The 14882-nt window shown below is 39.7% G+C and overlaps 1 protein-coding gene across 1 annotated transcript in view; it reads left to right on the top strand.

Annotated features, from left to right (window-relative positions):
- NDC1 (NDC1 transmembrane nucleoporin) overlaps positions 1-14882 on the top strand; it is a 46214-nt gene that overhangs the window by 21975 nt on the left and 9357 nt on the right. The window contains exons 11-16 of the mRNA XM_081818428.1: positions 643-798; positions 2912-3157; positions 3261-3376; positions 5933-5983; positions 7703-7766; positions 8559-8659. Coding sequence (XP_081674554.1) covers positions 643-798; positions 2912-3157; positions 3261-3376; positions 5933-5983; positions 7703-7766; positions 8559-8659 — 734 coding nt within the window. The remainder of the gene's footprint in view (positions 1-642; positions 799-2911; positions 3158-3260; positions 3377-5932; positions 5984-7702; positions 7767-8558; positions 8660-14882) is intronic.

Genomic DNA, 14882 nt, shown 5'->3' with positions numbered 1-14882 from the left:
GGGCAGACACAACAGTTTATAGGTCACTGGGGGTTATGGGTTGCATCTCATAAGACATGCTTGTATTCATTGTCTTAGTCTTTAGTCTGTTCAGTGGTGCTAAGGAAGTAACTTTGCTCTTTTTCACCCAACCCATGCTCTAGTGTTTGGCTTTATTTTAGCAGCCAATGTAAGAGGTTTTTTGTTTTGTTTTGTTTTGTTTTATGCTAAAATTGCAAGCTTTTACTCATAGACCTTTTGGAAAATTATTTTGTCCAAATATTTATTGAACTCCTGCTGTGTATTAGATGACAGGAGTATAAATAGTAGCTTAGCCAAGGAAAGTGGGCCCTGATGCAAAGTGTCATGTAACATTTTTTTTTTAAGATTTTATTTATTTGAGAAAGAGAGAGAGCCCATGAGTGGGGGGTGGGGGGAGAGGCAGAGTTCAGAGAAGCAGACCCCCTGCTGAGCAGGGAGCCCGATGCAGGGCTCCATCCCAGAACCCCAAGATCATGACCCGAGCCGAAGGCAGATGCCTAACCGACTGAGCCACCCGGGTGCCTCTGTCATGTAGGATTTCTTACTGAGTTTTCTCCTCACATTGAGAACGTGACTATAAGATTATGTAACATTTTAAAAGCTGGTATTTGGACCTCCTAGGTGGACATCCCCACAATTGGACAGCCATTTCAAGGGAGTGTTTGAATCTTTTAAATGATATGACTCAGAAACTGGTTCTCTACCAAGAAGCCGCTGCTACGAATGGGAGAATGGTGTCCTCATACTCCGTGGAACCCAAGAAATCGAATTCTCCAGGTAATTCATATATTATTGCAAGAAGGCAAAGTATGTACATTTTGTTTCCTAAGAAAGATGATGGTAGTTAATCTAAGGATATGTATATATGAGTGTGAGGGATGTATTTTTAGGGAAAATTGATCTAATACATGGAATATTGTACTGAACCAAGAAAAAGGCCTGGGTATCATTATAGATTGAAGAAATTAAGTCTGCCGTGCCGGTGGTGGCTCATCCTGTAGAAGCCTTCAGCTTCCTCAAGTGCAGAGCCAGGTGAAGCATTACAGGTCATACTGGGTGCTGTTCTCGTCGCAGTATCCCAGACAGATAGTTGCTGGACAGTGCCCAGAGGAGAGCACCTGCAGTGACTGAGCAATTTCACTGTGGGGGCATCACATTCATTGTTTTAAGAGAGCTTAATAGAATATTTGAAAGATGGAACCTGAGGGCAAGAAGTACAGTGGAGGGACCGAGGCTATTTGACCAAATTCCTTAAGTAGAAGAGGCCTAGGAATGTAAGACTAATGAAAGGTCTTAATGTCCACATGGCTTTTGGAGGCAGACCTTGAATGAAAATGAGCAAAACTGGCGGGTGAGGACTGTGGTAAACTTGAGAGCGCGGGCTTCACCCGAAGGGGAAGCCGTGGGTTAGCTTCAGTCCATAGGTTATAAGAATTTAGAGCTGGTGTGCCCCAGCCCCCCTGCCCCCCATTAAGTGAAGCCTGAAAGCCAAAAATATTGTGGGTGAAATTTTCCACTTTTTTAAATGTTGGCAATTAATCTTGATATTTAAAAAAAATCCCTATATGGGTCACAGCAAGCATCATTACTTTGGAGGGGCCATAGACCAAAAACAGAGATTACAAATGAAAAATGATTTAGGTAAGACCATGAATGTCAGATTGTAAAGGATTCTAGAGTGTTTCAGTTCTCAACATTCGGATTAGCATTTATTTTACTCAACAAATATTTACTGGATGCTTACTATATACCAAGCAGTGTGCTAGAAGCCAGAGATTCAAAGATGAAAATACACTCTTGGAAGTGACTTCTGGTGGAAGGCACATAAATAATGACAGGACAGTGTAACTGCTAAAAGGAAGTCTGTCACAAAGGAGTCTGAATGGGTAGGATGATGGTTGATAATGGAAGGAGGCCTTGTATGTCCAGGTAGGAGTTTGCATTTTGTAGGGAGAGGGGTGCCATTAGAGGATTTTAAATAGGCTAGTTATATCACATTAGCATGTTAGATCATTTTAACCCTGGGTTGGGGGTGGTGGTGTCATGGGTCTGACCAAATAGGAATTATTCATTACTTTAAATTGCTGTCACATCCCATTGCTCAGTCAAAATTTGTTTCTAATTTTGCAAAACTTAAAAAACCTCAGTCTTAATTTTTAAATCGATTCTTCAAATATTTCCAAAGTCTGGCACTTTAAATGTTTGATGTTTTATGGCAGTTTTATTAAGACGATAGAATAGAATACTAATGTAATTTATTTGTCTTTGTGCCTTGTACTGAAGTGGCTGGAAAAATATTCCTTTGTTTTATACAACAGAATCTATAAATTGGTGGTTATAAGATAATTGTCGAAGAAGGTGTTTACAGATCATATTTGTAGATGGATCTGGGCAGATTCATCTCTGGTGTGACTTCCGTTAACTTGAAAAAATTCTGTGGAAAATGGATAAATGTGCACCCTTTATCAGTACTCTTTCGCAGTACAGGTTTGTTTTAGTCAAGTAACAGCTGCGGTAGGACCTTGCGGTAACACTGGGCATATTCCAGTGCAATAATTGAGGTTGTTGTCATTTGAAAATAAAATATAAATTGGTAGGTTCGTTCAACTCGGCTTAGATTTAGAGAAACTGACCTTGAAGGTGAAGGTATTCTCTTGGGGGCGGGGTGGGGGGGTTGGAGAAAACAAGAGAGGCTGCACCAGTCTGACGGAAGAGGATGTAGAACGCTCCATGAGTGGTCACTGAGCTGCAGTAGTAAAAGCTGGATGTTGAGAATGTGAACCCAAAGGAACCAAGCTCCTGAGTTTTGGGTAAATGCATGAAACCAAAACCTGAGATGTGTACAGTTTGTTCAGGTTGCCTCTTCAGCACTGGATCTGTTCTTTTACAGAAGAAACTACTTTTCAGACCCCGAAATCTAGCCAGCTACCTCGGTCTTCAGTGCCACCATTAGTTAAGACATCACTGTTTTCCTCCAAATTATCTACGCCTGATGTTGGAAGTCCCCTCAGAAGCCCGTTTGGCTCTAGTGTAGTGAATCGGATGGCTGGAATTTTTGATGTAAATACCTGCTATGGGTCCCCTCAAAGTTCTCAGCTAATAAGAAGAGGGCCAAGATTGTGGACTTCTGCTTCTGGTAAGGGGACTGTTTTCTAAAATTTGAAATGTCATAGTTACAGAGACTTAGATATCCTGAGTTTTCACCTTCATGGTTTTTTGTTTTCTGTTTTTTTATTTAGATCAGCAAATGACTGAATTTTCTAATCCTTCTCCATCTACCTCTGTTAGTGCTGAGGGTAAGACAGCGAGACAACCCAGTATGATTTATTCATGGATTCAGAATAAACGTGAACAGGTAGGATGATATGGTTATAGGATTTATATTCGCATGTATCATTGAGAGTATTAAGGATGCCACATGAGGGCGCCTGCGTGGCTCAGTCGTTAAGCGTCTGCCTTCGGCTCAGGTCGTGATCCCGGGGTCCTGGGATCGAGTCCCACATCGGGCTCCCTGCTCGGCGGGAAGCCTGCTTCTCCCTCTCCCGCTCCCCCTGCTTGTGTTCCTGCTCTCGCTATCTCTCTCTCTGTCAAATAAATAAATAAAATCTTTAAAAAAAAAAAAAAAAAAAAAGGATGCCACATGAGTAAGCCATCAGGGATAAATAAAGACTTTTTTTTTTTGATGCTTCATGTATTAAGTTGACTCATATGAAATTGCCAGTATTTGACTGGTTTTGAGTTATGTAAATTGCAATTTCATATGACTTCATCTAGTGTGAAGCCTTTGATCTGTGAATTCTTTCATTTAAGAAATACTTACTGAGTTCTTTATATATGCGGAGTGTGGTTTTAGGCACTGGGAAAACAGCAAACAAAAGCCCCTGACCATTTGTTTACATTCCAGTGAAGGGAAATAGATGAACAAGCAAATGTATTAAACTATATCTTTTTCAATATAACAAAATTCTATTAATTGTAGGACTTATTTTGTGTACTGTTAAGGAAAAAAGTTGCCAGTTAAACCATGACATGCTATTGATTATAAGATGCATCCCAATATGTTATATTCAAAATATGAACAATATGTGTTTTAAAAGGGAAGAAATTTGATGTCTTAAGTGCTATAGAGAAAAATAGAGCAGGTAAGAGAGGTCTCATTGGTAAGGCAACACTTGATTAGAGACCTGAAGGGAAGGCAGGGAACAGCAAAATGCAAAGGTCTTCAGGTGGGAGTGGACTTGGTTTGGGTGAAGGATAGCGTGGACACTGTAGGTGGTGGGGAAGTCAGAGAGGTAGCAGGCACCCAGAGCTCATCAGGCACATTAGCTATTGTGAAGACTCACATTTTCTCTGAGTGAGACAGAAAGCCATAGGATGGTTTTGTCCATGAGAATGACATGATGTAACCTTACATTTTGAAAGTGCTGCTTTAGCTGTCGTGTTGAGATGAGATTCTCGGAGGGCAGAAGTAGGAGCAGAGAGACAGTTGTAAAGCTGTTGAGGTAATCTAAGTAGGAGATGATGGTATCTGTCACCAGAGTGGTTGTGGTGGAGACTGTAAGATGTGATCAAGGTCTGGATATATTTTGAAAGCAGGTGTAACAGGATTGGCTTATGGTCTGGTTGTGATGTAAAAGAGAGAGTCAATGTTGACTTTCAAGTTTTTGGCCTGAGAATCTTCTGAAATAATATAGTTGCAATTAGCTGATGATTCTGGAAGAGGAGATTTGATAGAGGTGAGGTAGGGAAATCCTGAGTTCGGTTTATGTCCATTTTGAGATATTTATTAGACAACCAATTGAAAATAAGGAGTAAGAACTGAGACATAGATCCAGAGTGTAGGGAAAAGTTCTGGGTTAGAAATGGGAATTTGGAAGTCATCAGCATACAGACAGTATTTAAAGCCATGAGACTCCATGAAAACTCTTTGGGATTGGATACAGAAGAAGAAAGATGCAAGAACGGGACCCTCCAGGGACTACAGGTCTGGGAGATGAGGGGGAATGGCAGAAGGGACCAAGTGACTGTGGTGTGAGAAGAGAACAGAGAGGAGGAGAAGTGAGTGGCCACATTCTGCTGATAGGTAGCCTGAGAGCTGCACTAGGAAGAACTGTTGTGCTGGGAATGTGGAGGTTGTTGAGTCCTTGATGAGCTTCTGGGTGGAGCAGCTGGGATGAATGCCGATTGGATGGGGCCAGGAGAGATTGGGGAGGAATCGGAGGCCACACGGAGAGCTGGATCTTTCAAGGAGTTTTGCTATAAGGGGTGCAGAGAAATGGGGTAATTAATAGCTGGAGGGAGTTGGGGGGTCAAAGCAGGGTTTTATTTTTTAAGATGGGAGTTCTGACAACATCTTTGCTGATGGAATGATTGATTAATAGAGACTGTGGGCATTTTACAAACTTTGGGATCCCATTTGCCCTACATGCCATAAGTCCTGCCATATCATGAATTCACTTTCAAGTCAGTTGGGGTATGTAGCTTTCAGCTTAATACTAAGAAAATTGTTTCCCATGGAAATGTCAACTAGTAGAAAACCATTTCATCTCTTAAGATTTTTTTTTTTGTAAGGGAAACACACTCTTTTGGTATTAAGAGGCTAAAGGGCAAGACAGTTGTAGAGAATTGAATAAGAAAATATCACCGGAACCACTTTGAATTCCTTTTATCATAGGGCTCTAATTTGGGGGTTAGCATGTGTACATGGAAATGCAGTTTAGGTTAGACGACCCATCTTGGTTATCTAATTTATAGTACAAAGGTATTTAACTTGTGTAGTTTACGGCAAATATTGTTCTTTCTCTGTAAGATGTGAAGTGTTTCACAGCAAGAACCTGGGAATGTGTTAACATTATATTTGAATAGAATTGAGAGCTGTAAATGTGTTCATTCTTCCTTTTCTCCAACTCAGGTTAAGAATTTCTTATCAAAACGGGTGCTGATAATGTATTTTTTCAGTAAGGTAAGAATATATAGTTAAAGTGTTGGGAATGGCGGGGAGAGGAAATGAAATAAGAAATGAAGTACCAGGTTGGATTTGACTTCTAAATACTAAGTTCGATCCTAGCAAGCCAGACAGCTTTGTAGAGTGCTTCAGCAAACCTCCGTGTGAGGAAGAGCTGCCCTAGCACTCAGCTCATCTCAGTGACTTCCTAAGGCTTGACTCCAGTTGACCTCCTGAGTCTCCTGGCTGCAAGCAGCTTTGTGCTTCCTGCAAAATGATCAAATCCATGGCGGTCCTTCACGGCTCACTGTCTTGCTATAATCTTTGTGGCCAGTTTGGTGTTCAGAAGAGAGATGACTGGATTAGGTTGCAGACGTTAAGCTTGTGTGGGACAAAAAGTTGTAATTCAGGCCACAAACTAAATGACTTTCCAGCTTGTGTGTCAGCTGCTTCAGCTGCCATAGGAGAGTAACTCTGAATTGCAGAAGCTAAAAAGCTTTCCTTTTTCACTCACTACAGCTGTTGTATGTTAATCCTTTGGTGAGCAAAACCTTTGCCCATATGTAGGGGAAAGAATTTTTGTTTTGTTTTATTTTAATCTAACTTCTTTAGTTCTGAAGATCTTACAGTATTAGCTAATATTGTACTCCAAGTGCATTGGCATGCATCATTCATTTTTATTCTGTGGGGAGAGATCTGAGTAAGAGTAACTCTGATAGAACGTAGGTACACAGAACAAAGAATCGTTTCAAGAGCTTGAAACTGTTTTCTCACTTTGGTGGCAGGGAAGATCCACCCACCTAGCAATGACCTTTACCCAAAAGAATCTACCTCAGGCTCTCCATTAGAGCTTTGGGACAACTATCAGCCCCTGAGGAAGGTGTCTTGTCTTTTCCACCAAAAGGAAGAGGGGTTGGCCGAAATTTTACTTCAGAGGATGGGAAGAAAATTCACCCTTGTGTCTTATGCACGCCATATTCTTTCCTCTTTAAGTTCCCTCATTTAATTCTAACAGCATTCCTGTGAGATGTCTCTCTGTCCTCATTTTACAGATAAGGAAGCTTGAGGCTCAGAGGGGTCAAGTAACTAGCCTAAGGGCCCATAGCCAGTAAGTGGCAGAGCACATGCTCAACAAGATCCGCTTTTTCCGTGGAAGTGAACGGCTGACTTTGATTCTAGTTTTGGAGGTGGATCTATTTTATGATAAGGAGTTGTAGACACTGCTGTTTGGTGTTGAGAAATGTAACATGCTGATGTACTTAATAGGCTTCATTGGGTGCGTCACAAAGTCAGCATTTGTTTAAATGGGCCAATTATTGCTCCCTACTCTTTGACCTTGCTGTATTAAAGAAGGTTGGATGGTATTTCTTTGGAGGGGGCTGAGAGTAGACCGTTTTAAGAGAGGTAATATGTATTTAGGCAATTCTGAGGTTTAAAAAAAAAAAAGCATTGTAACCATTCTCAAGTGATCTCTGTACTAATCTGAGGTCGGTTGAGTGTACGTAACTATTTTAAATGAGAAACTGAGACACAGAGATTTAGAGATTGTGCAAGGGTCACACAGTAAGTTGGTGGCAGAATGCTTTACTGCAGTTAAATCATATTGTATAAGAATTTCAGATTTTAATTCTTGAGAGGCAGCTGTGAATTTTTTGTTACAGGCTACCTAGTTGATTAGATGAAATAACAGAGTTAATGCCCAGGGGAACTTACTTACATGTTTCTGTTGTATTGTAGCACCCAGAGGCCTCTATTCAGGCTGTTTTTTCAGATGCCCAAATGCATATTTGGGCATTAGAAGGTAAGCATTCACAGTGAACTACAACTCTGATTTTAATTATTGGTTAAATACTAAAGTATCTCCAAAAAAAAAAAAATACTGAAGTATATCCATGAAAGGTCAGTTCTGGACCTTGACCTCAATCTTTGAATTTTTAGATACATCTTTATATCTTTGTTTTATATAGATCATTTTTCTTAGATATTTAAGTGTACTTTAATTTGGGCAGAAATTATCCTTGCATTTAAGCAGAGAAACTGAGTCTGGGATTCTTGCCTGTCTTTTCTACTTCAAAAAACTGCAGTTAATAGATTGTTTTCAATTGTCAACTTATATTGACATAACATTTTTAACATTTTAATGTATTTAACTTAGCTTGAATATGAATACTTAGTTGTTAAATAACTGTTTTTTTTCATCTCCTAGATCCTGCCTTCTCAGTGCTTAAAATGATACTTTCTCAGAGAGCCCTTTCCTGACCCCCTATGAAAAGTATCCTCACAGCTATCACTCTGTTCCCTTATTCTGCTTTGTTTTTCTTTCTACCACTCATCACTACCAAACACAGTATTATTTAAAAATTTTTTTTCCTGCTAGAATGCAGACTGTCATCTTATTCATGACCCCATGTAGTTGAGCACCTTTTCAGTGCCTGTTCCAATGTTTTGCCCATTTTTCTATTGTACTACCCCCCTCCTCTGTTTTAAGTTCTTTGTATATTCAGGATATTAATCCTTTCTCAGCAGATGTATTGCATATAGATTTGCCTAATTTGGATTTCCGTTTAATTTGGTTTTTTCTTTTCCTCTTGAGGTCTGTCTCACTTAGTAGCAGCATCATTTACTGAAGATAGATTTGGAGTTGTCCAGACTACACTACCAGCTATTCTTAATACCTTGTTGACGCTGCAAGAGGTAGGCACTATTTGGATTTGGTAGAGGTCGTGTCTTTCCCTCCCTCCCAGGTTTTTCAGTTTATTTCTTATTGATCACATTTATTGAGTGACAAAGCATATGTTAGAAGTTAAATATGGTACTGTTCTCACCCTTGGGAAATTACAGTCTAAGAGAGACCAGGAAGAGAAACTGCTGATTCCTTTGTAAATAATAATTTTATAGAAAAAAGTTACTAAACCTCTGGTATTAATCAGATTATTTAGGATATTAGGAGTCTGTTTAGTGATGTAAATTTGGATCCTTACACAACTTGTAGCTACTAAAAGTGACCTGTAGTTAAGTTATCCATGCAGATAAATGTTACCTATTGGCCAGAGGCTCAAGAAGATAGAGCTGAGCCTGGTGGATCCCTGCTCCCAGACTGGGTGCACAGTTTTAAAGTAGCAGGTCTTTTTAGTCCTAGATGTAAAGACAGAAAAATAAAACCTGTTTCTTGCCTTTGAATAGGCTGCCTTTCCTGACTTCATGTTGGGTACCGTGTCACTGTAGCTGTAAGTCAGATGAGAGATAGGAACACTGGGTGCCAGAAGCATCTCAAGGTGGGAGCTGGGCTGCGCAGTAGGTTTTCCGGAGGAATGGTGTTGAAGTAGGTTTAAAGGAGGACAGTTGGCGCATCCTTGAGCCTTAGGAAGCAGTGTAAGACTGAAAAGAAAACATGTTTCGCCGTTCCTTTCTTCAACTCTCAATTTATTTTACCTCTTAGAAAGTCTTACCCATCAAAGCCAGTGATTTTTGTTTTTCCCCCTTTGAATTCTTTCTGTGCTCACTTTCTCATGTATGTTTTTTAAGACTTGTGTGTACACGTGAATAGTTTTATTATTTGTACTCTTATCCCAGCTACCTTTCTCTAAAGAAAGAATTTCCTAGTATTTTGCACACCATCTAACAGTCGCCTTGCCTAAGCACACAGTAGGGTTCCCAGGACTTGAGCATATCTTCAACACTCATAGCATAGTTTGTTTTTCATAACCCTGGCAGTGTAGTTTACAATAAAATAATAACAGGACAGTACTTTGTAGTCTGTGGAGCGATTTCTTCTCTTGTTTTGTTTTTTTCAATTAGGAAGACTTATTTTTAAATTCTCTAAATACCAAACTTCTGGGTTTTTTATTTTTATTTTATTGAACTTTTTAAATTCAAGTATAATTAGCATACAGTGTTATTATAAGTTTAAGGTTTACAATATAATGACCCAAGAGTTCTATACATTGCTCAGTGCTCATACAATACGTGTACTCTTAATTCCCTTCATCTATTTCATCCATCCCCCACCAACCTCCCTCTGGCAACCACCAGTTTGTTCTCCATAGTTAAGAGTCTGTTGTTCTTTTTTTTTTTTTTTAAAGATTTTATTTATTTATTTGAGAGAGAGAATGAGAGACAGAGAGCATGAGAGGGAGGAAGGTCAGAGGGAGAAGCAGACTCCCTGCCGAGCAGGGAGCCCGATGCGGGACTCAATCCCGGGACTCCGGGATCATGACCTGAGCCGAAGGCAGTCGCTTAACCAACTGAGCCACCCAGGCGCCCCAAGAGTCTGTTGTTCTTTTGTCTCTTTTTCTTTGTTTTCTTTCTTTCTTTTTTCTTTTTTTTTTTTTTAAAGATTTTATTTATTTATTTGAGAGAGAGAATGAGAGAGAGAGAGCACATGAGAGGGGGGAGGGTCAGAGGGAGAAGCAGACCCCCTGCTAAGCAAGGAGCCCGATATGGGACTCGATCCCGGGACTCCAGGATCATGACCTGAGCTGAAGGCAGTCGCTTAACCAACTGAGCCACCCAGGCGCCCATCTTTTTTCTTTTTTTTTTTTAAGATTTTATTTATTAGAGAAAGAGAGCACGAGCAGGGGGGAGGGGCAGAGGGAGAGGGAGAAACAGACTCCCCATGGAGCGGGGAGCCTGACGCAGGGCTTGATCCCAGGACCTGAGCTGAAGGCAGATGCTTAACCAACTGAGCCACCCAGGCACCCCTTGTTTGTTTTGTTTCTTAACTCTAACCTCACTCCTGTCAGAATGGCTAAAATCAAAAACACAAGAAGTAACAAGTGTTAGCGAGAATGTGGAGAAAAAGGAACCCTCGTGCACTGTTGGTGGGAATGCAAACTGGTGCAGCCACTGTGGAAAACCGTATGGAGGTTCCTCAAAACATTAAAAACAGAATTACCGTATGATCCAGTAATTCCACTACTGGGTGTTCACTCAAAGAAAATGAAAACACTAATTTGGAAAGATATATGCACCCCTATGTTTATTGTAGCATTATTTACAACAGCCAAGATATGGAAGCAACCCAAGTGTCCATCCATAGATGAACAGATAAAAAAGATGTGGGGACACAGACACACACGCACACACTGGAATATCACTCAGCCATAAAAAAGAATGAGATCTTGTCATTTGCAACAACATGGCTAGATCTAGAGAGTATTATGCTAAGTGAAATGTCAGTCAGAGAAAGATAAATGCCATACGATTTCACTCATACCTTTTTTTTTTTGATCGTCACAGCTATTTTGTGAAGGAAGTAGGATAGAGCTATTTAGGTCTATTTTACAGATGAGGGAGGCTTGGGAGTGTGGTGACTTGCCTCAGGTCTCACACACAAGTCTCGTAGGTGGCAGAGCTGGGACTTGAGCCTGAGCTATTTGCAGGGCATTGGCAGTATAGAACTGTGGATTTGAAGGCTCAGAGACCCTTGACCATTATTCTTTTATAAGTCACAGTTCATTCTTTGTTCCTCTAGACCCCTGTGCTGCTCTACCCAACGTTTGCGTAGTACTCCAAAAGAAAGGATTTTTCTTTAAATTTTTAACAACTCCATAAGGTTAGAATAAGGCCTATTGTACAGGATTGTGTCTCTCTCAAAAAGTCTGTATCTGTTGGTATGACTTACTCAGGATCGCGCTCAGTAAATGGTCGAGGCAGATTTAAAAACTAGGCTTTCAGACCCCAGGCCTCTGTGAGGGCTTGGAGGGGTGTGCATTTCTTAACCTCCTTTCGTAAGATAGAATGGCAGTATGTCAGAAGGACCAAAGTCTGAGAGCTAGAGTCAGTTCTACCTGTTTCTAAATCCTAGCTCCTACTACTTCCTAGCTGTGCAACCTTGGAAATACGTTTATCATATTTCATTGAATCTAGGATATCATTAATTAGAAGATACATTTCCAATTCAGAAATTATAAAATGGAGGGGAAGTGTTTTATATAACCAATAAATATAGTAATCTCTAAACATCAGCATCTGTATCTGGAAAATGGAGGGAGTGATAACAGTACTTATCTCATAGGGATGTGAATTCTGAATGAGATCATCTCTGTAAAGCACTCAAGGTACCTGTCCCATATTAAGTGCCCAGCAGATGTAAGCTTTTATTACTTTGTTACTATTACCATGTTGTATGACAGTGTTCTTACAGTGTACAGGAGAAAAGGTCTTTCAAAACTTAAAAAAAGTATTGCTATCAATACTGTAAGCAAACTTGAGCACTGGGTGTTGTATGTAAGCGATGAACCACTGAATTCTACTCCAGAAACCAATATTGCACTGTATGTTAACTAACAAATTTAAATTTAAATAAAAAAATAGTGTAAGCGAGCATTCCAAGAGACACAGGTCCAGCCTCCAGTACTTTCTTAGAGACCAAGGGTAATTTATTAAATGTCTTTCAGATCAGTGTCTTCATCTTTAAAATATAGTACCTTGCAGGGTTATTATGAGGGTTAGAGAAAATCTATAAAAAGCCTAGAGTGGTGTCAACTGCCTGGCAATTATCAGACAGTTACCATGTGCTAAGATACAGAATAAAAAAAGACAGACCTGGTTCCTGTCCTTTAGGAGCTTACAGAATATAAAACAGATTATTGACGAATACAAATAGTTAACTACAATTGTAATAAGTACCACAATGTACAGAAATGCAGGTCAGGTATGCAATAAATAGCAGGTACTATTATTATAAAAACATCCCATTAAATGGTTGTGATGTTAGCATGGTGGCTTTGTTAGCAAATTATTTTATTATTTAAGTGAGATAACATACATAAAGCAGTTAACTCAGTTTCTGCCACATGTTAACCACAATCAGTAAATTTAGCTATCAGCATCATCATCTAATATTTTTATTACTTTGTAGCTGTGGTTCTCGCCAGGGGCGATTTGCTCCCCAGGAGACTTTGGGCAATGCATGGAGACATTGTGACTGGCACAGAGAGAGGGTAGGGCTATTGGCATCTGTTGGGTGGAGACCTCGGATGCTGCTAAATGGCCCGTAATGTGCAGGGCAGCCGCCACAACAGAGAATCACCCAGTCAAAAATGTTAGTGGTACTGAGATTGAGAAACTCTGCTCTGTAGTCATGATTTCCATTAAGAAATTCCCTAACAAAGCTGTTATCCTTACCATTTGTTTGGGATTCTGGCTTTAGTGGAATAAACCTTTATTTAACTAGGTTATAAGTAGGATCCTTGAGACCAGGGACTTTGAAGTCTCTGCACAGTGGACATTTGTTAATGACACTGATAGATAAATACTCACAGGAGAGCAACTGGGGTTTTCTCTTCATTTGGGTTTTGCGCATATACTACTGCATATAAATCCAAATGGGCCCAAAGTGCCTATTTTCATAGGATAGCTGTTCTTTAGGCTTCTATAAGGGATTTTTAACTTCTCCTGAAGAGTATATTGTTCAATGGTATACTGTACTCACCACTTACCCATTTCATTGTTTGGGATAATTCTTTTTTTTTTTTTTTTTTAAGATTTTATTTATTTATTTGACAGAGAGAGAGACAGCGAGAGCAGGAACACAAGCAGGAGGAGTGGGAGAGGAAGAAGCAGGCCCCCCGCCGAGCAGGGAGCCCGATATGGGACTCGATCCCAGGACCCTGGGATCATGACCTGAGCCGAAGGCAGACGCTTAACGACTGAGCCACCCAGGCGCCCTGTTTGGGATAATTCTTAACTAGATATTTGAGATCATATAATCTGAGTCTTCAGGCCAGGAACCATGTGTAGTGCATAAAATGAGTGCTCAAAGATACTTGTTTAATCTCACAGCTAATTAAGTACTTTAGTTCTGACCATGGGGCACATCATTAAATATTATAAACTGGCCTTCCATAGATTTAAGTTATTCATGTACGACTTTCATAGTTTTTGCTGTAACTGTTTATTACCATATATTATTGTCATAATATTAGTCATATGCCACCTGAACTATTATTTTCTTAGTATTTTAAGTCATTCATTTTTAACTTAAATTTATTTAAAAGGAAATTTTTTTTTTTTTTAAAGATTTTTTATTTATTTATTTGAGAGAAAGAGAGACAGAGAAACAGCATGAGAGGGGAGAGGGTCAGAGGGAGAAGCAGGCTCCCCGCTGAGCTGGGAGCCCGATGTGGGACTCGATCCCGGGACTCCAGGATCATGACCTGAGCCGAAGGCAGTCGCTTAACCAACTGAGCCACCCAGGTGCCCCTTAAAAGGAAATTTTATATCACTTTTGTAAAAGGAAAACTAGCTTGAGTTGCTACAAATAAAATATAGGTGTACAGTTCCTTATCTCAAACCCTAGGATATATCTCAAAATTCAGATCTTTTTAGATTTTAAGAATATAACATTGTATATGTATCATATATTACATAATACTCCTATTGGAATCTGAGGTAGAATCCCCTTTATCAGATACATTAATACTTTTCTCCAGTGAAATATCTGAGTATTCATATTTAGTGAAATAAAGACTGTGAATAGCCTGTGTCAGCTCAGGTCAGGCTTTACTGCCAGATGAAGTCAGGTCAGCTTTTGCCACCAACAGTTACAAAAGTTTTTGTTTTCAGGGCTTTTCTGGATTTTAGTATTAAGGATAAGACAATTAAAATGAGAAAAGACAATAATTGAAATCTCTAGCTAGTAGATACTGTTTTTTGCTGAAGTCCCTGAACCTGAAACCTGTTTATCCTTTGTCATAAAAGGAGATTAGTGAGGATGAAAGATGTGTTGTGGACATATTAGCTCCAAACTCAAGACTTTTCCTTCCTCATTTAACTCTACATCCTTAGGGTCTGTTGCTCCTTACTTATTTTTTGCATTTCTTTTTTGAGCTGTTCCCACTATTTGTAGGAGCTGATATTTTATGACTTATTCTTAGAGGTCTTTTGAAGAACAAAGAAGAAACAGTTCAGTAAA

This window comes from Leptonychotes weddellii, chromosome 4 (assembly GCF_054177405.1).
Source record: "Leptonychotes weddellii isolate Sample4059 chromosome 4, ASM5417740v2, whole genome shotgun sequence".
NCBI classification, from domain to species: domain Eukaryota; kingdom Metazoa; phylum Chordata; class Mammalia; order Carnivora; family Phocidae; genus Leptonychotes; species Leptonychotes weddellii.
The sequence above is the reverse complement of the archived record's forward strand: the minus strand, read 5'-3'. Positions and strand labels throughout refer to the sequence as shown.